Raw genomic sequence first — 27600 nt, 5'->3', positions numbered from 1 at the left:
TCAAAAGCTTTAAGAGTGCCCGCACCATGCATGCGTGAGTGCCTTCCTGTCCGACACCAGCTCGCGAGGTCGTCAGTTCTATGCCCAAGCGAAGAAGCCAACTAGGGGAGGTGGGTGGGATGTGAGAATATCTGCCTGCTATCTCCGGATAACACCTGTTACGGTAACTGTGTTTTATCCTAGGACAAGCAGGCAGCATATTTTCACCTGTGGGACTCCCTAGCTTTAATAAAAAGGGATGGAGGGAGAGTTGGGTTCCAAGAAACTCAGAAAATTTCAAGTTGCTTCGCAAAAATCTACACCTAATGTCTCATACCAGAGCGCGGAGGGGTAAGGGAAGGAACATAAAGGAGAAAAATAGAGGAACCCTATGCTCTAATAGAGGTAAAAGGAGGACTTTGAGAAAACTGCAATGCATGGAGGTTGAAAATATAATAACTTCCTAGAGGTAGGTGAATCTAAACATAAGCGATGAAGATGCCAAAAAGATTCAAGAACCAAATAAGAAAGGACTACTGGCTAATGTACCAAATGAACAGTTGAAACCAGTCAGGTCCCCGAGTAGATACCAATGAAAAGGGAAAGGAATTTCGTAATCAAAGAAAAGCATGATTTTCTTGAAAAGAATAGCTTTAGAGGATAAAAAGGAGGAACTATCCTAGATGGAAAGAAAAGCCGATGCCCTGGAGTATAAAATTAGAACGACATAGTGGCTTACTGTGTAGAAAACAACCTCCTGATAAAAATATTTGTATTATTATTATTTTAATATCTCGCGAAGGCTGAGAAAGGAATGTAATAAGCCTTAAAACAAGAAAATAAGTAGAAAACAGTAAGGGGAAGCATATTACCAAAGCAATATGCCAGTAAGCATGAAAACTCAATGGTTTTGTTTAATCTCTTTGTAAAAACCAAAAAGTTGCGAAGTGTTTTGTTTTTAAAGTCTCCTCATGTACTAAAAAATAAAAATAAAAAAAGAGGAGCTTAGTAAGGCTAGAACACTAACTACTAAAAGGGGGATCTGAACCCCCTGAAAACATATGTCTAGAAGGAAAGTGGTCAAACTTTGGAAACTACTGTCCCCTGGTAATGGCGGCTTAGAAACCTGGGAATCAAAATATATAAAATTTTACCACAAGCCATGATAGATGTGGCCCCTAGTATAAGTGCCACATGATACACAAAGGTGAACAGGAAAGCCAAAGGAACAAGCCCTTGTCATTGAACTCCTGGACCCTCTTACTTTAATACAGAAGAGGGAACATGGCTAACCTGGACTAAGCATTAGTTTGATTCCGCTAAACTCTGGTGGATTATGCTTACAGGATTTATGGTCTCCTGTTGTTTCAGAATGGATTAGCTTCTTCTGCATCTCATCTTACCAGCACTTCGATCTCCACTCCTGACCAAGATACCGAAACAGGGCTCGGTCAAGTGGCGATACAAACTTTTGATGAAATTCAGCTAAGTACTTTTACAATAATGGCTACAGTTTCTCAATAACTCTTTATGTTAGCACAGTGCACTTTAGTGCTCCTTATGCAGATTTTTGATGGATTTTGATATTGGGAGATTAAAACGTCCTTAACCTTTTTTTCACCTGGTTTGAATTTATACCAAGGGCCATGGATTTTTGCATTAATAAATTTCAATATTGGACATAATGATGTACGGGCAGGTCTTATTTAGACCTTGAGTCTGGTGTTTGTCATCTATGAGATCCTGCCCGGGGCTAAATCTTGCTCCAAACAGTGAGCTGTGCCCGTACTGACATCCTATTATATTTTTTTCTAAAATTTACTCGAGCCTTACATTCTGGTACATTCTCACCAGGGGGAAAAAGTTGTTGCCAATTACGTTTTGCTTGTAACCTGGACTTAGCCATGTGTTACCTTAAAAAAAAAAAAAGCGAACATATTCCTCCTGAGCCAGTGGCATCAACTGAAGGTAAGGAGATACCGTAGAGTCAAGAGTGACCTAACTAACTGGATTTCAATACTGGAACAATACCCAATGGTACTAAGTGATGCTATAAAAACTTAAATACGCTAATTGCACCCAAGCATATCCATTTTCTCTGTTTAGAGATTAAAAATGAAACTGAAAAGGGGGTGTGGCTTGGCAGCGCACAAAATGGTGGGGGTGATCGCAGCGCTCCTCAATCCCAAGCGGCAAAAGATAGTAAAATATTTATGGTAATGATAACATATGATTTGGTAAACCTGGTTTAATTAGGAAATTTTAAAAATGAGTTTTATGAAGAACTTCTTTACTATAAATAATTAGGACTACATTATTGCAGGGGATATTATTGTAAGATTACTTGATTCATAATGCATTAATGAATAAATCTATTATTTTATATATATTGTAAGAGGAAAGATGTGAAAGAATGTTGCCTGGGGGGGTATTGTGATTACTAATCCTATGTGTGTTCCAAGGCAATCAATTTACGTGGGGGGTGGGGGAGGGAAGAGGGAGCAGGGTTTTTTCAAAATCAGGGGAGGGAAGATAGGGAATGAAAGGGGGGGATATATAGTTATATTATTGGTTTAATCAATATTTTTGAATATAACACATGTATGATATGCTTGATTTACAATATTTGTGGAAAGGGAGGGTGGGGGAGGGGCTTAATTTATGTATTTAAGATGATAATAGAAAATAATTTCAAGTGATGTGTATGATTCAATTGATGTAATATTGTACATTTGATGTAAGATGAAAAAAATGAATAAAGAATTGGGGGAAAAAAAATGAAACTGAAAGCTATGAATATGACCTGTATAGAAGGAACAGGTCTAGAATTATAACCTTATCTATTAGAATTTGAGTAGTGCACTGATGTTCTAACGTACAACCCTCTAACTTTAGATCGTGTAAATGAAACCTTCGGTCCAGAGTCTCTGTTTGAGGTAAACTGGAGTAAAATGAAAAAACATCCTAAAAACGATTAGTGGCCTCCTCCTCTCCTACAGCCACTCCCAAACCTCCAGGTTCCTTTAGAATAAAAAGGAGATGGCGTAAAGGGAGTTCTGGATAGTGTCCATTAGACAATAGGAGAAATATATGTAGGGAAATATACTTCAAAGTAATTGTATGAGCATCCTGTAAAGTACTGTATGAACATTGATGGTACAGTGGAAGGCATGCTTCAGTAAAAAACCTGGTTGATCCTGCTTCGAGATACAGCAGAGAACCATTCAACTTCATTGGTTAATATGGCCAAAAAAAATTTTTTTTTTTTAAACACGGTAAGGAATCTAACTTAACAGGCTCTATAGCCGTGTTAGATTCCCCCACTAGATCTTGCATGTTTTTCATGTTCATGTCCAGACAACAGGAAAAAAACACACATCTTACAGGCTCTATACCCATGGTGGATTCTTGAAGTAGTATGGAAAGACGGTTGAAATGTGGATCGATGCCTCAACAGAAAATTGGATTTGATACCTTGTTTTCCCAAAATGCTATGCTTAGGTAGGCCTGGTACAGAAGAAAACAGTCTCTAGGAGCAGGTAAAAAAAACTGAGCTGATTTCTGAGACACAGATGAAGCCTCAGTCTCCTGAAGAAAAATCATCAATATCAATGCAGAAACTCGATGCGAAGAAGGGTCTCAATGCTTCAAAGATGATCGAAGTCCTAGGAGGAAGATCACCAACAATGGGAACAAGACACCAATGCCCTTTAGACCCAGACTGATGCTCCAAGCAGTGACGCCATCAATTTCCCTTCGTATGCAAGTCTGTGCAGTGGAGTCCATAGGAAAAAGTTCAAAGATGGCTGGAAATTAAGAAACTAGAGCTAGAATGCTATGCCATGGCAAATTTAAGCTGTATTTATTTATTTTTTTTAAATAAAAAGCTTCTGGTGCCCTGATGAAGACCCTTGATGTGAAGAACATCAGTGTTTCGCTGGTAATCGATGCTCCAATGAAGAAGATCATTGACGGTGACGATACCTTATGAAAGCAGAAGGATGCTCCGAAGAAGAGCGTCCTCGTCAACTTAAAGAACGTCAATGCAAAAAAGAGCAACATGTACGAACAGAGGTTGAAGTGGAACCGATGAAGTAAAGGGGAGAATGATGAAACTCCCTGATGTCTTTTGAACTGCTCCGATGAAAAGGAACTTTTCCCCAAACTCCAGCCAATGTGATGCTTTGTCAAGAGTAAGTAGGTCATAGTCAATGTAAACGATGCAAAGCAGCATGCACAAATCATCTAACTTGGAACAAATATCCTGCAGATACCTGAGACTGAGCGGGTATCAATGGTGCCACGTTGTGTCGAGGAGTGGGAGACCTCAAAGAGGATGCACGCCCAGTAGTAGAGACAACCTGCACAGAAAGAGAACACCAGTGTCGATGTGGAGTTATTCCTCGACAACGTATCCCAGACAGGTAGCATCGATGTAGACGTCGCAGTACTGAAGAAAAAACTGCTATTGCAAGGAAATACTGCATAAAGATTCAATGACCATTGATGCTACGATGTAAGAAGAACCTGGAGAAAGTACCGTTGTTGGATATGCTACACTTAGCATGGATTGGTACCTATGCAGAATGATGCATGAAGAACCAACGATGCACATTTTACATCAAGTTGTATATTGAAAGTGTTACAAGCATCAAAGCGTGGAAGCCTGAAAGGCGATGCACTTCAAAATGACGATGAAGAAGAAGCACCATGGCCATGAAATATCAAGTGGTATTGAAGGCGCCACAGACGTCGAAGTGCAAATGCCTGAAAAGGCGATGCACTTCAGAAACGACAATCTGTATCGCCCAGAAAGCCATGTATCAAATGGACTTGATGCTTAATTGGCAGGGCACTGTCCACTGCGTCAATGTGGTTCAAACATTTGTTACAGAAAGGCATGCGTCAAACAGATTCGATGCTAATATGCCATCGATACGAGTAGATGGAGGTATCGATGTATACTGGTACCAGCAAAGTCCAACTCCAGACCTATAACTTGAAATAAAGAAACAAAAGAAGAAAATCTGCCATTAATCAATAGTATTTATTTTCTTCTAGTCTATAGCCTTGGAGTCAGATGCAGTCGGACAGGGCGAGCCGAGATATAGCAGACACAAGGCTGAAAAACCATTGACGATCACTGTATGAAGTAAGGATGGAAATTTGCGTGAGGGCCGCTAAACATCGAAAGAAGAAAATCCAAAATTTATTTTCCTTTCTACTTTTCTTCTGTACTTGATTTTCAAAGAAAACAAAGAAGAAACTTGAAATACTCAAAAAAGTTTGTAAAAAAATATAAACGGGAAGGCAACTCGACGAAGAAACAAGAGATACGTCTTCACTCTGCGGAAAATGAAAAACTGACAAGCTTGCGTCGGATGGGAAGGCACTCATGAAAGCTTTTGAATTCTTAAAGTACCGGTGCACTTTTTCACTGTCCGTACCGGGGATTTGTGGATGATATTACCCACACGAGAGAATATGCTGCCTGCTTCTCCTAGGATAAATACCATTCCCACTTTTGGTTGTAGATTAATCTACTCTCTCTAGCAGCAAGATAATGTGCCACCATCTCTGACAGCAGCTGTCTCCAACCTTTTTCATGTAAAGGGCCGCAATGTGAATACGAGAAAGCTCTGAGGGCCAAAGATTTCAGGCTTACAAACTACTAATTTTGTAAACCACCTGGACCTGCTTGTTCAGACTGGGTATTAAGCATTAAAAATTAATCCACAGACACACGTGGCCTGTAGCTGTGATTGCCTTAGACATTCTGTTCTCCCATAGACAATGTGACACAGATCTGAAGCTTCTATTTACTGCAATATTTAACGGCTGCAACATTTTGGACATATCACCAGGTATAATTGGTATGGTGTTCACAGCTTTATTTTTCTGTTATGTGCACTCTCATGTTGTCCATCTCTTATATTAAAAAAAAAAAATCTACCAGGCTGTTTGCAAAAGCAGTTACCCAGTCATCATCCATCCATCCATCCTTTTTTCATTCACTCCGATCATAATATTAATTGGAAAGATGTCATGTGGCACTGTCTTTGGTTTAAATTTAATCACTGGTGGCAGCTTCTTGCCACTAGCACAATTAGCCAACACTATAATAAAATGGGATGTCTCATGCCCTGTGGTTTTAATGGTAACAGCACTTTCTCCTTTTCGAGAGAGAATTTTTCCTAATGGGGTGTTGAATGTTAGTGGTTTGGACAAGTTCCTGGAGGAAATGTCCACAGTCTGTTATTGAGAAAGACACCGGGGAAGCCATTGCTTGCCCTGGATCGGTAGCATGGAATCTTGCTACACCTTGGGTTTTGGCCAGATACTAGTGACCTGGACTGGCCACCGAGAGAAAGGGCTACTGGGCTTGAAGGACCATTGGCCTGACCCAGTAAAGCTATTCTTATGTTCTTAATGATGGAAGTCTGCTGTTGCTACATATTTTTATAAAAATTTCCAAAAATTCTCAATTTTTCCAAAATATCTCTTGGTAGCTATTGGCACACAGTTGATGTAAACTTTGAAATTTAAGGGAGGGAAGGGGTAAAGAGCAATGAAAAGAGGTACAACAGTGGAAGAATTTGGAGCCACCTGGTACTCTACCTGGCTCTCTCCTCCCACGTCCTCTTCCTTTCACTTGCATTACTACTATTTCCGTTTCTTCTTGGGGCATTTCTGAGATTTTCTGCAGAAAAAGCTTCTCAAGGGTTTCCGCCATTAAGACTATGTCATCCCCAGGCTGCAGAACAAAGAACATAAAGAGAAATACATTTAAGCAAGACATTAACACTAAAACAAATGAACTTGGTCCAGGTAATGTAAGCTGAACAAAGAGAACATGTCAAGACAATGTTTCTGCAGTTATACTTCCAAAATGTTTAGACATAAGCATCCTTACACCCCTAGATACTGTCAGAGTTAGCATTTTCGGTTGGCTACCTTTAAGCACTGATTTAATTTAGGCTGGCTAAGGCTGTTTTCAATGACATTCCCTAAAATCAGACATGAATGACATGATCTCCCATAGGCCTTTGCTGACATTGGTTAGGCCAACTGAAAATGCTAAGGCTGACAGATACATGACCAGATTCTGATGGCTTTCAAATTGTTCCTGTATAATCTGCTCCTCTTTGTACCACTTCAAACTATAAAGACTGAGGCAGTAAGGTGGGGGGGGGGGGGGGTGGAGGGAAATCACTTAATCCTCAAAAGTCCTGATAAAATCGTCACAATAAATGTTACAAGGTAGAAAAATTTGAAAAGGACAATTTTGCATTCATGAAAAGTTGAGTCTGATATCTTAGCTCCATTTATGCTTATTGAGATACTTTTTATACTGCCTTTGGCACAAAGGTATCAAATCAGTTCAAAGAAAGAGGAGGGACCGTGTAAAGATAAGCATAAACAGAGGTTTGTTGCCCCAGGCTGCCTCTTGCTTTTTTTTTTTTTGAGGGGGGGGGAAGAAGAGAGATAGATGTAGGATAGAGAATGACATGGGGAAAAAATTTGTCCCAGTCTCCATGACCTCGGTCCCCACAAGCCTCGAATAGTTATCTATAATAATAAAATGCTAGGTGCGCATGCGCACTCTCACCGCGTGTTCCCTGAGATCTGATCTGTTGGGATGTGCCGGCAAGAGTGCGCATGCACGCTTACTACGTCACCACAGGCGGTGGAGGGAGCGAATGCGGAGTCCTGCCGTCGCCTTCTCGAGTCTGCTACTTACCGTTACGATGCGTCCCGGGCCCATAGCACGGTGGAAACAAGAGCAGAGTGAAACTGGAGGCGGAAAAGACAGCGGACTTCCCCCCTCCCCTCAGAGCAGGCCGCACCGCGCCGCCCCTTCACAACGCCAGCCACAAGGGTGATGTCCATTGGCTGGCTCGGCGGCGGATTGGCATGACAGCGGCATTGGCTGCACCCGCCTAGTGCCGCAGAGCGGCCGAGACCAAGGCGGCCGCCGATTGGCTGGGGCGACGGCGCTCAGAAGCCCCGGATGGGAGCGCGAGACTTACTGGTGGGCGGGCGCTGTGGCTGTCCGGGGGTGGGAGGCGAGAAAAGCTGCAAAAATAATCAAATTGTTTTTTCAACTATTGCACTTCAATAGTTTTTTCAACTATTGCACTTTAAAGCTACTTACATGCTAAAGCTAATATGTAATTCTCTGTACTAAGCAATCTCTTTATGTTGACTTCTGTCCTAGATCTCTTTTATGGATTTTTTTTTTCCCTTCTTCTGCCATTAACTGTTGTTGACGGCCCTGGGAGAGGTGGTCGTGCGCAGGAAGGAGGAGCCAACCGAGTCGTTTGCCTGCGGCGCTGGCACCGGTTTTGAGTCACGGTGAACGCAGCGTGCTGATATTGACGCGGTGCCTGTCGACGGGAGGCAGGAGCGGCCACATGACGAGGAGCCGGCCCGGGCAGCGCAAGGTCCATGCCCGAACCCGGCTCTGCCTAGCTCCGCCCAATCCCGGCCTCCTCCTCCTCCCACAGATGTGAAAAAAATACAGAAATACTGAAACAGGCTAAGCACAGAGAAAGAAAGAAAGAAATACAGACACACACACATATTCTAGCATCTGTTAGAGACAGAAAGAAAGACAGACAGGCAGAGAGACAGAAAGAAATACAGAAAGAAAGAAAGGAGGGGGCAGGGAGAGAGAAAGATAGAAAGAAAGACAGACAGACAGAGGGCAGGGAGAGAGACAGAAAGACAGACAGAAAGAAAGAAAAGGGGCAGGGAGAGAGACAGAAAGAAAGAAAGAAAAAGAAAGAAAGAAATGCCTAAGTCTACACATCTATTCTAGCACCCGTTAATGTAACGGGCTAAAAAACTAGTGATTTTATATTCAACTTATTTTATTAAAGTATAAAAAGAAACAATATTCTGTACCATTGTCATTTTTTAAACACAAATAATAATACAGAGCAAGGATCACCAAAAACCCTGTCTCCCCTCCCCGTCACAAATATCCCCTCCACTATTGAGAAAGCTGAATAAGCCAAATTATTACAGAATGCTGCACAGAAAAATCATGCTAACAATATACCGCACAGGGAAGTGCAACTAGGGCAACTACCCCCGGTCAGATAGAGCCCTAAGTCAGCAACACAGCCCCAGTTACGTCTACCCCAGTTTGCTGCCTGGGCTTTGCAGGTCCTAGTTAGGTCTAACACCAACTCTAGCAGGATACATATTTCAAATCAGATATATTCTAATCACAAAATAGAAAAAAATTTTCTACCTTTTTTTATCCGGTCATTTTATTCTTCACATTACATTGGACTCAGGCTCTGGTTTCTGTTTCCATCTGTCTACTCTTAACTCACTTGCTAGGGCCTTCTGACCATTTGATGTCTTCTTTTTCCATGCTCACCATTCATCTGCCATCTCTTAGATCTCTGTGTATGTTTTTTCCCCATGTTCAGCAAGCATCTCCCTTTTCTGACTCCTATACTGGCCTTTCTATTATTTCCCCTGTGCCCATCATCCTGCATTCATCATCTCACCATTCTCCAATCCCTTCCCTCCTGTGTACAGTATCACTCTTCTATATCCCTATTAGAGAATGACACAGTGACAAAATTCATCACCGTTCCCGTCCCACCTTCATGTCATTCTTTAAGGAGAGAGGGAAGAATCAGAGTATGAATGGCCACAACCACTGACCCGCAAGCTTTGCTTTCAAGAATGCTGGTGTAGAAGGACTGAGGTTGAAATAGATACTAGAAAATGACATGGGATTATTTCCCGCGGTTATCCGCGGGGACGAGGACTGTGATGAATTTTGTCACCGTGTCATTCTCTAATCCCTATGCCCTGCCTGTCCAGCATCTTCCTTCTGTGTTCTTATTCTCCCCCAAATCTAGTCATCTTTTCTCTGTCCATATACCATCCCCATACAGATGCAGCATTCCTTTTTGTCCCCATTCCTATGCTCCCATCCATGCCATTTCCCCTCTTTTTGTATATCTGTGTCCAGCTTCTCCCCTCTCTTACTCCCTTACTCTCTCACACTCTTTCCTTCTTCCCTCTGCTATGTTCAATACTTCACCCACTCTTCCTTCATCCCCTTGGTTCAGCTTTTCTCATTCCCTTTCCTTCTCTTTTTCTTCTTGCAGGTCCTGCACCTCTCTCCCTCTTCCAACACCTAGGTGTGGGTCTGGCACCTCTCCCTTCCCTCCAGCTCTATTCTACCCATCACCTGTTTCCCTTCCCTCCCAATCCCCAGACTAGATCCAACAACTGTCTCCCTTCAGCTCCAACCAGACCATGTCCAGCAGCCCAAGCAACTCCCTCCCCCTTCGTAGGTGAATCAGCACCCTCTCCCCCTATTGCTGGACCAACAGCTGCCCAACCCTCCCACCTTCCCTCCTGATGGTAGGCGGCAAAAAAACCTGCAATTGCAACTCCTGGGTGGGCCCTTTTGCACCATCCAGAGCGAGTATAGCAGCCTGTTGGAACGGAAGCTTTCTGCATGCAGGGCTGCTCGGACCGGAACCTTCTTGCCGCCGTGTCACTCCTTCCGATGTAACATCTGATGCAACTTCCTGCAGCAAACTACATCAGAAGGAGGGACTCAGTGGAAAGTAGGTTCTGGTCCGAGCAGTCCAGCATCACGTGTGCAGAAAGCTTCCGTTCCAACAGGCTAGTATGGTTGCCCTGGGAGGCCCAAAGGGCCGACCCAGGAGTTACACTAGCAGGTCTGTTTGGTTTTTTTTTTTTTGCCATCTCATCGGGAGGGTGGGGGGGGGGACTGTTGGACTGGCGATAGGGAGGGGGTGGCTGGACTCGCGATGGCGAGATGGGGCTGCTGGATATGTGATTGTGCCAAGGAGGGCATGGAGGCAACTTACGGTATATACTTGTTTTAAATTTTTTATTAATTTTCATATATCAACAAGTGTAACATCAGCTGCGGTATATACTTCACTGTGGGGACAAGGCCATTCAGTGCTCCACAGGGCGGTGAATGGTCTTTGTCCCTAGTCTTTTTCTCCCACATTCCTGCGGGTTACCCTTGGGTAATAGTCACCATGTCATTCTCTAATGTAGGAGACAAGAAAACCAGGAAGCAACTTTGAAGGGGGAAAGACCATAGGGTAAAGGGAATCAGAAATTGCAGTCTTTGCTTTGGTTGTACCACAAAGGCAGTAGATCAAATCCATGACCCTTTTCTGGTTTTCTTTTTTTCCATACTGCTGGTTTTTGTTTGTATTCCTGTTACTTTCATTTATGTAGCTGGCTGATTGTTCTACTTTGCAATAATCCAGCATGATTTACATTCTAATGTTTTATTACTTATTTGCTTTATCACCTTGATGAGCATTTTCAAAAAGTGGTTAATCAGATTTTTAACTTAAAACTGCAATGAATAAAAACCACTTTCCCCGGCTCCAAAAACAAATGTGGGCAGGCACTCAAGTTTACTGCATGTTTTCCTATTCTGCATGTAAATATAAAATGTACATTTACTTTCCTTATTTAAAATTAGATATTAAACCAGTGCTTTCATCCTTGATCTCCACTTGCCTGCAAAACAAACAACCCTTGGTATGCTCAGTAGAGATCCCGATTTTCCATTTCAGGAGAATTTCAGCACGTCAAACTGTTGCAGTAGCAGCAACACAAAGACACAGAGAATGGCACAGGGACAAATTTGTCCCCATCCTCACGGGTTCTGGCCCATTCCTGCAAGCTCTGCCTTAACCGCAGAAGCCTCAAACACTTATGATTTTAAAGTGTTCGAGGCTTGTGCAGATGAGGACAGAGCTAGCGGGGACGGGACAAGGATAGAGAGGTCCCCGTGTCATTCTCTAAATTATAGTTCTAAACTGTGCTAGAAAGTTTTGAAGGAGCCCACAGTGTCTACCAGGTTCTGTGGTGATTTGTTGTAGAATTGGGCTGGGGAGGGCATCGATGGGAACTCCACTAACTTGGAACATGAGGATGTCACTGGTCAGACTTTACAGTAAATATCCTGCAAACAGGATGGTTGGATAGGCTGGAGTGAGCTTGGACGGCAACTTCAGCATTTGGAACCTAGGATGAAACCAGGTGGACTTTACAGTCTTATGACCCAGAAATATCAAAGAAGAGACAAGTTAATCTAATCATGTATTTGGGCAAAACTAATGGGCAGACTGGATGGACCGTTCAGGTCTTTATCTGCCGTCACGAGGAGTGTGTGGTGCAGTGGTTGGATCTACAGCCTCAGCACTCTGGGGTTGTGGGTTCAAACCCCACGCTGCTCCTTGTGACCCTGGGCAAGTCACTCAGTCCTCAATAGCCCCAGGTACGTTAGATAGATTGTGAGCCCACCGGGACAGAGAGGGAAAATGCTTGAGTACCTGATTGTTAAAGCGCTTAGATAACCTTGATAGGCGGTATATAAAAATCCTAATAAACTTGAAACTTGTCATTTACTATGTCCGCCATCATAGTGAAATTATCTTTAACGGAAATTGTTTCTTTATTTCCCTTCTTTCCTATCCGCAAAATATTGCGTCATTCTCAGATATCCTGATAAGTCCCTAATGAAATGACTCTCCGCAACCCATGAGTTGCTTTAATCAGCCCATTCAAGTGCTTGAACAAATCTAAACTATATGGGAGGGAGGGGAAGGGGAATGGTATTTCCTTTCTTAAAAAGCACAGTTACTTACCGTAACTGGTGTTATCCAGGGACAGCAGGCAGATATTCTCTACAAGTGGGTGACATCACTGACGGAGCCCCCTAGCGGACGTTTTTGCAAGCAGACTTGTTCGAAGACCTTCATGCTTGCGATTGGCATGCGCGAGTGCCCCTCCCACCGTGCCTAGGGCATGCGTCTCCTCAGCGTGTCCTCAGTTCAGAAAGCAAGCAAAGAAGCCAACCAAGGGGAGGTGGGTGGGATGCGAGAATATCTGCCTGCTGTCTCTGGATAACACCTGTTACGGTAAGTAAGTGTGCTTTATCCCAGGACAAGCAAGCAGCATATTCTCTACATGTGGGAGACCTCCAAGCTAACTAAAAAGGGACGGAGGGAGAGTTGGCAAATTTAGGAGAAAAGATTTTGCAAAACGGATTGGCCGAAATGGCCATCACGCCTGGAGAAAGCATCCAGACAGTAATGCGAGGCGAATGTATGAACCGAGGACCAAGTGGCAGCCTTACAGATTTCCTCGATGGGAGTCGAGTGGAGGAAAGCAACAGACGCCGCCATCGCTCAGACCTTGTGACCTGTAACTCGACCAGGCAGGGAGAGACCAGCCTTAGCAGAAAGAGATATAAGCGGCCAACCAGTTAGAAATGGTCCGCTTAGAAACAGAACGACCCATGCGATTAGGATATAAAGAGAGGAACAGCTGGGGAGCAGAACGATGAGGAGCGGTGCGCTTCAAGTAGAAGGCCAGCACACGCTTACAGTCAAGAGAATGCAGAGCCACTTTTCCAGGGTGAGAATGGGGCTTTGGAAAAAACACAGGAAGAACAATGGGTTGGTTGATGTGAAACTCAGACACAACCTTAGGCAAGAACTTAGGATGGGTACGGAGGACCACTTAACGTGATGGAAGACCGTGAAAGGTGGGTCCGCAACTAAGGCCTGAAGCTCATTGACCAGACGGGCAGAAGTGAAAGCAATAAAAAACATCACTTTCCAAGTATGAAACTTCAAGTGAGCCCGGACTCTGAGGCCCCAGCTTACTATTCCAGGGAGTTTTTTCCCTCTTTCTCGGCCGCACCCAGGTCCCAGTGGGAGTCTCCCCCGGAAGATGAATCTTCTTCTCGGACCTCCTCCTTTTCTCGTTTCATCTCTGACATGGGCAGAGCTATGAACTTGGATCTTCAGTCTGACTCCCGCTTTACCCAGGAATACCTGGTGGAAATGGGAGTTGACCATCCGCCTCGTGAGGTGCTTCGCCTTCCTTGGCATCAGGTTCTCCGGCAGACATTTCTCCGGAACCTGGAGACACCATATGCGGTCACGGCTATTCCCTCCAAGTTGGGAGTCCCGTTACCGAACAATCCCGGTGAAAGGGTTTGAAAGTGCTCAGCTTTGGTGGTTGAGTCTTCCTTGAAGAAGTCTAACCCCTCGAAGGTTTATGCTGCCGTCCCCCCGTGCAGGGAGAACAGTACGATGGACAAATTTGGTTGCTGCCTTTATCAGAATTCGACTAAGGCATCTAGGGGGCATCGAGGAATGGCTCCGTGCCAGATGGACCGGGGAAGACACCAGGGTCCGAGGGATCCGCTGGCAAAGCCCCGGAGAAGAAGGGGTAAAGGAGAATTCCTCAACCGGCTTCGAAGCAGGCGCCTTAGAGGCTGACAATCGCCTCGATGGGGAACATACACTAGAGTCCAAGCGTGTTTCTGGATGGCCTCGAGGTCGAAGACCTGCCCCAACAGGGCGGGGAAGACCGGGGTCTTTTAGAAGAGGCAAGTCTCGCCGCTTTAGTGGGGGCAAAACAGGCCCCTGGCCTGGACCCCCGAAAGATCACCGGCGACTCAGGGGACGAAGAATCACTCGAGGGAACCCGACGAGTCTTACGGGTGAGGCCTCAAGAGACAAGGGGACGCTCAGGCTGGTCATACCGCGACTGGATCGAGACCGAAGTCAAAGGCGTCAAAGTCGGGATTAATTGGCTCACCACCGAGGAAAGCTGTGTGGTAATAATAGCCTTAAGCATGTCCTTGAACATAGGTACCGAGACCATAGGTAGGTGAGTCGGAGGTGAAGAAGTGCGCTCCTTCAGGGGCGACCTCGAGGAAGAGTATTCCCTACGTGAGGAGGCACACTTAGAGTGATGTCTCGAAGACGCTGACGAGGTGGCGCTGACATGAGACTCCAAGGTAGGCTTCTTTGCCGACACACCTGAGGAGGAAAGAGGAGACTTACCTGAGGCCGGAGTAGCAGGAGGGGATGAGGCCGGAGCCTTCGATGCCGACGAGGACTTCGAGGCCAAGACACCCAACGAGGGCGCTGAGGCTGAGCTCGAGGCCTGTCCCGCAGGATCCATGGGGCCAAAGAGTTAAAGAATCTTAGCCACCCTGTAATGAACGGCCCGCGGTTGCAAAGTCGCACAACGGGGACACGACTCAGCGCAGTGCTCAGCACCCAGGCACTCCACACACCAACGATGAGGATTGGTGATGGAGATAATCTGGTTGCACTTAGTACAGTTTTTAAAGCCGGAACGAGGCTGGGATATAAGAAAAAAAACAGCTGCTGCCCCGCGAGGCTAGGCGGCCAGAGGAAGACTGGGAACCCGGTCAAAAATATACAATTAAAGACGCGAGCACAGCGACTCAACAGAAACTAACCAAACAAGCTGCGGTGCAAGAGGGACAACGAAATCGCGCAAAGCAAGGGAGCAGTGCTTCTGGCTCCGCGGAAAACAGAGAACTGAGGACACGCTGAGGAGACGCATGCCCTAGGCAGGGCGGGAGGGGCACGTGCGCATGCACGGGCCAATCGCAAGCCTGAAGGTCTTCGAGCAAGTCTGCTTGCGAAAACGTCCGCTAGGGGGCTCTGTTAGTGACGTCACCCACATGTAGAGAATATGCTGCCTGCTTGTCCTGGGATAATATTTTTTCCATCTGTGGCACTGAATAAAATTTGTTGTAAACCCATAGGGCCCCTTTTACAAAGCCACAGTAGCGATTCCTGTGTGGCAAATGCAACGCAGGCCATTCAATTCTTGTGGGCTGCATTGCATTTGCTGCATTGGGATTCGCTGCAGCTTTGTAATATAAAAGGAGCCCCCGTGTCCACCAGGCTCTGTTGAAAAGCTGCTGCTTAAACATAGTGGTGTCCCCTTCACATCCTGTTGGGCATAATCTATATCTGTTCCAGTGGATGAGCCTCCATTGTAGGAACATACCTTGTTATAAATATAGCAGTTTGTAAACATTGTGTTAAAGTCCTGGATACATTCTTGGGCATTCCAGTAGTAGCTGTTTTCCAAACGTTTCTTAATTGTTCCCATGTCCATTGGGGTTTTGATGATCTTATAATAATCCTGCAGAGAAAGCAGGGAAAAGGTAATCAGTAACCATCTAGGGTTTTCCTCTGTCACCACCATTTTATTCTTGACAAATTTTACTTCTCTTAAGACAGATCTTTACAGGTTGAGCTCATGTGTATATGAAATAAAAGGCTGTTAACTATAAAATGTTATACAGAAATGTTTTCACATCAGTTATCTAAATGGATGACCAACACTTTTGTCCCACCAAGAAAAATTTTTCTAAAAAGGTTTTGCATTAAAAAATAATATTCTTATGAAAGTATGATGAACTTTTCTGTTGCACAACAAAGTCTGCCATGATATTCACAAACATGCAAATTCTGAATATGACCCAGAGATATCCCCCTTCATCAGGGGAACTCAAATCACTGCTCTCAAAACCCAGAAACCAGGGGAATCAATGAACAAGCTTTTAAATACCAGGCCCCAGCTGGTTTGTCATGGAGAAGAGGACAGATGCTGTTGTAGATTTCAGCATTTCAAAAATCCCCAATATCCAGATCTTTCCACTCAAACCAACCCTTACCCTGCTCCCTATCACACAGCTTACAGGGCTAAGAACATAAGAGTTGGCATACTGGGACAGACTAAACGTCTATCGAGCCCAATATCCTGTTTCCAACAGTGACCAACTCAGGTCCCCAGTACCTGGTAGAAACCTAAAGAGTAGCAACATTCCAGAGCTGAGATTGTGATGTCATACTGCCTCATTCCACCAATGCCTAAGAGCCAACCTCTGCAGTGATGTCACAATGGCTTCATTGTCCTATACTTGCACACATCCGCTATAATAAAACTCTTACCGCACATGCGCAGTTCACACTTTGTGATCCCTGCGTCCCTGATCTGTAGCTCAGTAGCAGATATGCGCAGTACAGCATGCGATGCGTGCGCCGGTGCAGCCTGTGGCGGTTTGCGGCGCTTTCCTCAACTTCCTCGTACGAAGAGAAACTGAACAGATTGCTGCTCTACACTCTAGAAGAACACAGGGAGAGGGGGGACATGATTGAGACATTTAAATACATCACAGGACGTGTCGAGGTGAAAGATGACATCCTTTGTCTCAGGGGACCCTCGACCACAAGAGGGCATCCGCTTAAACTTAGAGGGGGAAAATTTAGTAGTGACACCAGGAAGTATTTCTTCACGGAAAGAGTAGTAGATAACTGGAACAAGCTTCCGGTGCAGGTGGTCGGGGCCACCAGCGTGCTCGACTTCAAGAATAAATGGGACATCTATGTGGGATCCCTACGAAGGTCGAGTTGGCTCATTAGCATTTAGACTTATTGAGGGTTGGTCAGTAGAGTGGGCAGACTTGATAGGCTATAGCCCTTTTCTGCCGTCATCTTTCTATGTTTCTATTGCAGCGGTTTGTGTGTGGTGGTTGCACTATCTTTAGAACGAGCCGGCATCAGACACTTTTCCTAACTATACAATGTTATAAACAAAAAGGTAGGTGGGAGAAGGGGCGCGAGAAACAGACAGGCAGGGGGCAGGGAGATAGACAGACAGAAAGAAAGACAGACACACAGGAAGACAGGAGGCCAGAGAAAGAGATAGAACAGAGAGAGACACAGACAGACACATACAGCGGCCAAGGAGAGAGAGAGAGACAAAAATAAAGAAAGATAGACAGACAGTGACCAAGGAGAGAGAGATTCAGAAATAAAGACAGACAGACAGCGGCCAAGGAGAGAGAGATTCAGAAATAAAGACAGACAGACAGCAGCCAAGGAGAGAGAGATTCAGAAATAAAGAAAGACAGATAGCGACCAAGGAGAGAGAGATTCAGAAATAAAGACAGACAGACAGCGGCCAAGGAGAGAGAGATTCAGAAATAAAGACAGACAGACAGCGGCCAAGGAGAGAGAGATTCAGAAATAAAGACAGACAAACAGACAGCGGCCATGGAGAGACAGACAGCGGCCAAGGAGAGAGAGATTCAGAAATAAAGACAGACAGATAGCGACCAAGGAGAGAGAGATTCGGCCATGGAGAGACAGACAGCGGCCAAGGAGAGAGAGATTCAGAAATAAAGACAGACAGATAGCGACCAAGGAGAGAGAGATTCAGAAATAAAGGCAGACAGATAGGGACCAAGGAGAGAGAGATTCAGAAATAGCCGAGAGAGACAGAGATAGAAATAAAGACAGACAGATAGCGGACAAGGAGAGAGACAGAAAGAAAGACATACAGAAAGAAAAGGGGCAGGGAGAGAGAAAGAAAGACAGACATACAGAAAGAAAGAAAGAAAGAAATTAAGAAATGCCTAAGTCTACACTTCTATTCTAGCATCCGTGGCGGTTGTGTATAGCTGGTTCCTCCACCTGACTAAGAAGCCTGCAGCAGAGTGCGTGCGGCGATTTACCTATCGCTACAAGGAGCCTGCGTCAGACCCTGCCAGAGTTGCTTCAGAAAACTGGGTGTAAGAGTGGTAAAAGGGTCTGCTGGAAAAATGGGAAGCAAACAGTTTTTGAGACCCGCAGCGTCCAACAACATAAGAAAAAAAAAACCCAACAACTTAACATTCAGAAAACTATTTAAAGCCTGGAAATCAACCGTGCAAAGGGTTGATTGTGTTTCATTATTGCTCAATCTGCTTGTGCCGAAGAATCACAGAGCAAAGGTACATTATTGCTGATGGTTTTTGCTTGTATAACATAGTATGTGATATTTTGTTTAAAGGAATATATATGTTTGGATTTGTTGTTTATATTAAAATAAATAATAAATAAATAAAATGCTGGATTTGGAATTATCCTGCCAGTTACTTCCAACTTTTATCAAGAGTTATGAAAACGTTCTGATAACAATACTGATGCCACATTTCCTGCGATGGAAGGATCTTGCTAAAACAGATGCTGCTATAGAAGCATAGTTGGGATCTCAGGCAACCATACAACAAAGATACTTCCTGTAGCAGGTGTTCTCAGAGGACAGCAGGCATACATTTTCACATGTGGAACCTGGTGTGGACACTGCCAAGTGCACTGTCACTTTAAATCTTTAAGAAGCGCCTGCGCACGTATAGCTGTCTTCCTGCCTGATGTTGGCACATGGGGCTTAAGAAGCCAACTAGGGGAGGTGGGCACAGGAATAAGCTACAATAAATGAATCTTGCCTTCATAAACAAAATTAATTGCAAAGCTCAAAAATGGCAACAAAATGGATTCAGTGAGTTTTGAGAAAATGCTAACAGCCTTTTGACCAATTCTCCTTCCTGGTAGAGCAAGATCCCCAGCCCTTCAGGTCTCTGGGCCAATTCCCTTAGTTCAACAGACTGAAATCTGGCACCTGCTACCACGGCAGAGAAGCTGCCACCACACGAGGTCAAAGCCAGGGCTGGGCCTAGGCAATTATGTCAGGCTGCAGAGGAGATAAGAGAAAAAAAACAGGTGGTAGGAGGAGAGCCAAAAGGAGAGTAAATTCTCTGAACAAAATCAAGACTTCCACTTTTCCCTACTAGATGGTCTACCTTGGTCAATGGAATTGCAAGAAAAGTAAAAGTAGATAGATGGAATAGCCCTTATCAGGTTTGATAGTTCTGCGAGGAAAGCAAGGATCTGCACAGCCACAGCGGCAGACATCCTCACAAGGCACTAAATCAAATTTAGTTTTTAAAGACCAGAGACTAGTATCTGGGCTGTGTTGATACTCAGTTGTGTTTGTGTTGCTCTGTTGAGGTGAATTCTTATTTCCATGGGTTCTGGAGTTGTGAGGGAATCCAGGCTTCCTTTTTGTGGGAGCTTTTACATGTCGTCTCGACACTTACTATGTTACTTGCTCAATTCTCCTTGCTTACTGTATACACTTCTGTGAAAAACTGTTTCTTAGTAAATGCTTCATTCTAGGGAAGAAATATATTTTAACTTGTTGGCTTTCTTCTGAACCACCCTCCTTTTGGTTTTGGAGAAATAGACTACATGAACATAAGAACTGCCATCTCCGGATCAGACCTTTGATCCATCGAGTCCGGCAATCCGCACATGCGGAGGCCTGGCGTAATTTTAGTCACCCATATCCCTCTATGCCTCTCGTAAGGAGATGTGCATCTAGTTTGCTTTTAAATCCTAGAACGGTGGATTCCGCAATAACCTCCTCTGGGAGAGCATTCCAGGTGTCCACCACTCGTTGCGTGAACAGAACTTCCTAATATTTGTCCTGGACTTGTCCCCCCTTAGCTTCAGTCCATGTCCTCTTGCCCCTGACACACTGGACATTGTAAATAAATTTTTTTCCTGCTCTATTTTGTCGATTCCTTTCAGTATTTTGAAAGTCTCGATTATATCCCCTTGCAGTCTCCTTTTCTCAAGGGAGAACAATACCAGTCTCTTAAGTCGTTCCTTGTATTCCAAGTTCTTTATTAGCTTCGTTGAAGAAGGACACGGTACTATTCGAAAGGGGCCGCCACGTGAGCAGACTGCTGGGCACGATGGACCACTGGTCTGACCCAACAGCGGCAATTCTTATGTTCTTACATGAGGTGAAGGGCTGGGAAGCTTGCTTGGCATATTCCTCTCAAAGCCAGAGCAGACTTTGTTAACACCTGGATTCCTTATTTGAACATTTTATCTCCTGATAGTCGTAGCTGTATATTGAACTACCTTCGAATTATATTCTGCCATACCTGTCTGATTTCTGACCTCAGTCTGTGTATTGTTTCAGTTTGGGGGGGGAAGGGGGTGTTAGGGTGTCTGGCAATCACTGTGGAGGATATAAGAGTTCGGTCCTTCATGGTAGTTAGTTTCTATTGTAAAATCTCTGTTGCATTTTTGTCTTTATCGTGGTTGTATCCGTTTAATAAAAAAGATTTCAACAAAGACCAGAGAATTAAAAAAAAAACAAAAAAACCAACAACAACAACAAAACCCTTCCAAGCATGCACTGGTGTTCCCATGTTGAGGTCAGTGGCTGTTAACAGTCTTTTCACGTCTTATTTGCAACAGAGATCAAATGGGTTTTCACCTTTGCTCTGTCAGCCACAGGAAAAATTCAGTTCAAATCAAGAAGTTTCCTTTTGGTTTCAGTTTCATTTTGTACATATTCTCAGCACATAATAGATTGAAGCTCAGCTTTAAGAGATGACATTTTACAACACTTGAAGGATAATTATGGACACCCAAGAACAATGGGCCTTTTGTATGGAGGAAAGCCATGAAGTACAAAATTATTCAAGCTGTGGTGAAGTGTTGATGAAATCACCGAGTTAGATTTAAAGGAATATCTGAATAAAGAACAGAGCTCCCTGAAAAATAAAAATCTAGCAGCCCTGATTATGCCATTATTAAGAATCAGCACAGGGAAAAATCTAGTGCTCATTCGGACTACATGGGAGTACTAGAAAAGCTTTCCAGTTTCTCCAATAATGCAGATCCCTGTTTTTGGCGAGACTCAGCCCTGACATCACAGTATCTGAAGGGATTCCTTGGCACTAAAGTGCTACATTGGGAAATCCTCCCAGGCTGGCTCTAACGGCAGTTCTGAAGAGGCAGAAGTTGGCGCCAATGATCTCCTTCACGTCTTGCTGACCTCAGTACAGGCAGGATCAAAAAGAACTAGTGCCAAAGGTAACAGGGGAATTTTTAAGGCCCAGCGAGAATGACTGCAACACATCACATAAGAGTTGAGCCTACTGCCTTTTTCACTTTCTGCACTTTCACAAAAGCAGATCAAAAACTCCTTTTCAGTTGCATATGATTATCGAATTATGATAGGTATTTCGTAAAGAGTTTAAAACAATGCAATAAAGAGGTTTCCCAAAACAGAACCACCTCTAGGTTTTTACTCCAGTCTATTTTCCAGTATTGTATAATGTTTTATCACTAATTTACATCCTATCTTACTTTATTTGTATCTATATTCATTTTATTGTAAGCCGCTTAGTTGTCTTATGATTTGCAGGATATCAAAAATGAATAAACTTGAATAAGAGCTGTACTAGACCTAGGGAAGGCTGAACAAATATATAAAAGAGAAATGCATAATGAATTCCCTAACTGTCACTTTAGTTTTTTAAAATTTGTTATTTTTACACTCGAGCTGGTGTACAAGCACATTCCAATTCACCAGCAACAAAAATATGGTTGTGCTTCAACTTTCTAGCCAAAATTCACTAAAGCAGCCACAGGAAATGTCGGCATTAACAATATTCTTTAATAAACTCTACAACCATATCAAATATAATATAATATACTGTATCTTCAATAACATAGAAACATAGAAATAGATGGCAGATAAGGGCCACGGCCCACCAAGTCTGCCCACCCCAATAACCCTCCCCAATAAATGTCCTATGTAAGAAAATGCATTTCTTTCCATCGACATAAGGGGCTTTCATAAACAAGGCGAGAATTAGTTCAGCTCATTCATGAGTATTTTTATAGCCAGCATAAATTTTAGAGATCTTTAGCTGGACATTCCAAAGTAAAATGATCTTATGAAAAGTTTACTGAATTAAAGATTGCATTAAACTTAAGTCTCTCAATCACATTTTAAGCCATTTTCTGCAACCCAACCAAAATTTCTGGCTTGAAAAACATTATTCCTATCTTTAGCTTAAAACTTAGTGAGCTACATCCATTAATTTATAATCTGTTTACCTAGCTTCTGAAAGACAGCAATTCTTGGCACCCATGCAAATCTTCTTCCAACAGTTCTTTCAGATTTTTCCATCAACCAACCACTGTCAGCATAGCTATTGCTAGCAATCAGCATTTTCACCACTTGTTCTAAAAGCATTCTACCCTCCATTGCATGCTCATACACAGGACTGCAAAAGAGTATGGCAGTTGTATTTTCAGGACCCACCAACTGTAGACCATTGAGCCTCTCTCTTTTGACCCAAAGCCAATCATCCAGGACACATAGGGAAGGTCTTTGGAACCAACTACTACTAATTTGCTAAACATATGCAGTGCTGTACGAGATGGCCCAAGCTTAGTAGAGCTTACAATCTAATACAAACAGGACAAGTAAGGGGGTCAGGGAGTCCATGACCAATTGGAAGCCCAAGAGGATCTCTAAATCCTCCTAAGCTCCCTTCAAAGAACTTGGACCCTCCAGAACAGTCAGATTCATTCTATGGCGCAGAGACCCCTGACGATGCCCTTGGAGCCCACCGTCAATGTTGGGACCTTACCCAGCCTAAGAGGGCACCCGTGCAGGGCCTGTTTAGCCAAGTTCCGAAGTCCAAAAAACACTGGAGCCCCATAAGATGCCACCCACCTCTGCAGAGGGACCTGGGATGGGCAGGAATGAAAAAAGCCCATAACATGACTAGGAACCTACTCTCCTTGTGAGTAAATTAAGAGCGAAGGGACAGGAACAGAGGAACATATCCATTTGGGCTTAACTGGGGGAGGGGAAGAGAAAAGACAGGATGAATGAGTCCACATTTACATACTATAAAAATAGTCCATTATCCTCTGCTCAGCTGCTGGCTCTGCACACCGCACAGCTTGTGCCAGCTAGCACATCCTATGTTATGGCAGAAGCATGCGGCCTTGCCCGATTGCCTCAGCCCGCTGCAATGGAGACGGTAAAAAGATTCAAGACCCAACTAAGAGAGGCTACCGGTTAATGCATCTTAATGGAGCAGCCGTCTTAATAACAGTTGAAACCAGTCCTATCCCTGAGTAGATATGAATGAAAAAGGGAAAAGAATTTCATAATCAAACTAAAGCATGATTTTCTTGAAAAGAATAGCTTCAGAGGATAAAAAGGAGGGACTATCCTAGAATAGCTGATAGAACGACATAGTGGCGGGACTCATGAGAACTGATGGCAGGCATTGAGGAAGCAACGCGGGGCCAGGCTGGATGCCAAAAAGATCGCTCCTGCCCTGCACCGCTGGCTGCGTCCAGCGAGGAAGCTACGGTATTTTAACAGGTACAGGGGACTCCACTAGCGCTGCGGCTGATCTACTAATGGGGCGGCTTATCTATGATGTCTTTAGATAGGCTGCCCCATATAAGGAAGCCGCACCCACTGCATCAGTTTGTAAAACCCATGTATAAGCTGTGGCCTATACATGGAGAAATACAGTATTGTGTTTGTAAAGTTGTAATCCACCTTGTAAAAGGAAGACTCTAAATACTAAATATATTTTTGTTTTACAGTTTGATATGCTCTTTTCTGCAAGCACAGAGTTCAAGCCAGGACATGATCACAAATGAATTTCAATTTTAAACCATCAAGATCAGCCATCACAGATTTCTTCTTTGCCAACAGGATTCTCTGTCTGGGTATGTTATGTTCCTCTTCACCTCTAGTTCAGAGCACAAACCAGACAAAAATTCTAATCTTTGCCCCAGAAGTATAGAGAATACAGTCCAGCAGCCACCTTCCAAACTGATCACATCCTTGAACTGCCTGGCAGGTCAACTTTATTTATTTATTTAAAACATTTATAGCCCATATATCAAACATCAATGCAGGTAAAGACATTACAAAAATAACAGCATATAACAAACATCCTGCATCTGTTCCTTAAAATAATTAAGGCCCCAAAACTACCAAACCATGAATAAACCAGAGTGAAAAAGGCCAACTGGAAAATACAGGTTTTCAAGCTTTTCTGAAATGTCAAAAAAATCAGAAATCAAATGAATGGAGTCTGGAACAAAATTCCACAGTAAAAGTCCAACATACGAAATTTATTCACTACTTTCTTAACAGAATGAATAGAAGGATCAATCAAAAGATCTTTATCTTGTGATCTCAAAGTATGAGATGGTACATATGCTTGCAAAAGAGAGGAAATCACCTTAAGCAATAGATCACAAACAGATTTAAATACCAACCGTAGCATCGTATTTGCCATATAACTGGCAACCAGTAAAGTTCAGCTATAACAGATGTAACATGAGAATAGCAAGGTAATCTGGCTATAACCCTTGCAGCGGTATTCTGAGCCACTTGACGTGCTCTTAGAGATTTATTCGGTAAGCCACGTAACGGAGAATTACAGTAGTCTAAGTGCGGCAAGACAAAGCTCTGCATCACTGATCGGAAATTCGCAGCCAACAAATCTCATAATTTTAGTACCAGCATGATCTTAAGTACAATCTTAACTATGGAAGAGATATAATAATAATAATAATAAAAAATAATAATAATAATAACAGCTTATATACCGCAATACCGTGAAGTTCTATGCGGTTTACAAAGATTAAGCAAAGGTACAAATTGATTGACTTTAAGAGGGGAGGAAGAAAGAGGGTTAATAGGACAGGAAATCCATTTTTGATATGATATGACTATGAAATTTTAGGGACATGTCCAAGATGACTCACAAACTTTCAATTTCCTGCTGAATTACAATTGTAACACCTGCATACGTGAAATTCAATGAAGCCTCCTCAATACCAGTGGGAGAAAGCCATAAAATCCTTGTCTTCAAGACATTAAGGCTAAGATGGTTCGTTGTCATAACATAACATCAACTTATAGACTGCATAACCGTAAGGATCTATGCAATTTACAAAAGATTAATTGTCTTCAGAGCTCTGTTTGTAATAAAGGTTAATTACCCATAACTGGATCTCAATCCATATAGAGGGACAACAATCGGAAGCCCTGTATCCAGTCTGCTGAAAACTCGAACAAAAAATGGTAGATCTGCATGGATCCGATATTGTAATCCAAGATGCAAGAACTATTTCCCAATGGATGCCAAAAATAGATTGAAAAACATTGCAGATAATGAGGAGCCACACTCCATATTTCAATGGGAAAAACCCAGAATGATCATCACCATTGGCATCACTCATAAAAGATCGAAACCATTTTAATACATTACCAACAATCCCAAATCCATGTAATCTGTCCAATAAGGTGAGATGATCTACAGTATCAAAAGCAGACGCTACATCAAAAGATACCAACAGATAATGTCTTCCCGTATCAAATCCTTTATGGATCTCATCTCATAAAGTCAGCAAAATTATGTACTATGATCATTCCAGAAGCCGGAAGTCATCCAGACTTCCTTGTTCTACACAATAGCATGTTAGCTCACCTTGAAAGTAACTAAGGGCTCCTTTTATCAAGGTGCGTTGGCGGTTAACGCGCAGAATACTGCGCGTTCAACCGCCTGCCGCGCTAGTCGTTAATGCCTCCATTGACAAGGCATTAGTTTTTTGGCTTGCCAGGGGGGTTAGCGCATGATGAAATGTCCAACGCGCTAACCCCCGTAGTGCACCTTGATAAAAGGAGCCCTAAAAGTATTACCACACTGCCCCAAGTGAAACAAACAGGTACGTTTTTGACTGTGTGAGCTATAATCATTATGAAGTCTATAGATACCCTCCCCACCCCCAAAAAAAAAAAAAGTTTGCAGATAATACAATGCACTAGGCTGTTGTTTTTTTTACTTACAGGGAGGATGAGTTTGACAGCATCCACTGGCTGCTGGAAAGGCCATGCAAAATGGTGTTTCCATAGCGTCTTGAGCACCACTTTGAGCAGATACTGCAGTTGGTTGGTCTGTCGCTTGGGCTTGTTAGGGTTGGAGGTCTCCGGGGGGTGAGGGTTAACCATAGAGGCGCTGCCTTGCTGAGATTGGGCCTGCGCCTGTGTCGTAGACATTTGTGTGCTTTCTAGTCCATCCCCCATCGCCGGCAAACTTCTCAGTCTTGTCCCAGGGCCACTCTCCACAGACATGTTATTGATCCCATCGCATTCCTCAACAGGCACTCTGCAAGGCAAGAGCAACAGAGTTCAGAACCAGGAGGGCAGAGGTCACAGGCAGACCGCACAGCACAGAGCTGTCTCCGACTCTTAAATTATTATAGCATTAGTTTTCTAAAGAGGACCCAACATGCTTTGCTGTTTACAAGATCAGACATGTTGTTTACCGCAAGAAAAGCTGGATTAAAAGAGCCACTGTAAAATCACAAAGTAAATAGCAAAAAAAATAAATAAATTGGCTACCTGACCCCCATCCAAACAAACACGGTTATATTACGCCCACATGTTTTACTATATAAGTAGGGCTGCTCTCAACAATGGAATAGTGAGAGTGAGTGAGGGTTGGAGGACCCATAAAAATATATCAAACATTTCAGTTTAAAAATGGGCTCAATCCAGTTATGAGTTGAAAAACTGGCAAGAACATTTTTTCCATGTACTTCTATTCAGTTGAGAGCATCCCGACAATATAAATTATTGATGTGCTATAACCTTATTTCGTTTCTTCAAATGCATTATAAATTATTTTGCAAAAAAAAAAAGTGAACAAAGCCACCTCTAGATGTGAAGACTAGGCAATAAAGCCTGAAGCTTTGAGGGGTGGAAGTGAAAGTTCATTTAATTGTCATAAACCATTTGCAACCCAAAAACCCCTCAATCCTTTTGCTGACCTGGTCTCTCCTGTGCTTCCCTTGCCCTCAGCTGATACTCAGATAACAACTAATCACCCACTTGCTCAGGATGATAGAGTAGGCTCTTCTAAAATTCATCTCATCTTTTGCCCTCCTTTTGTGGGCATTTAACCCATGTTAACCTGGATTTAAAAAGAACTTTCTACAGATTGGAAGTAAGGATTACACAGTGTTTTTTCCTGACATCAGAGCACTGGCGCTGAATAGTTCCCTT

General features: G+C 43.4%; 1 protein-coding gene across 12 annotated transcripts in view; it reads right to left on the bottom strand.

The window, feature by feature from the left end:
* The window catches only part of BRD4 (bromodomain containing 4), a 180788-nt gene that overhangs the window by 78804 nt on the left and 74384 nt on the right, over positions 1 to 27600 (bottom strand). For all 12 annotated transcript variants that reach the window (XM_033925117.1, XM_033925120.1, XM_033925118.1 and 9 more), the window contains 3 exons: positions 26383 to 26701; positions 15859 to 15996; positions 6598 to 6733 (listed from right to left, as the gene is read on the bottom strand). In XM_033925117.1, the coding sequence (XP_033781008.1) occupies positions 6598 to 6733; positions 15859 to 15996; positions 26383 to 26701 (593 nt within the window). The remainder of the gene's footprint in view (positions 1 to 6597; positions 6734 to 15858; positions 15997 to 26382; positions 26702 to 27600) is intronic.

The sequence above is a fragment of the Geotrypetes seraphini genome, chromosome 16, assembly GCF_902459505.1.
Source record: "Geotrypetes seraphini chromosome 16, aGeoSer1.1, whole genome shotgun sequence".
Lineage (NCBI taxonomy): Eukaryota > Metazoa > Chordata > Amphibia > Gymnophiona > Dermophiidae > Geotrypetes > Geotrypetes seraphini.
Note: the sequence above shows the minus strand (reverse complement) of the source record. Positions and strands in the feature narration are given on the sequence as shown.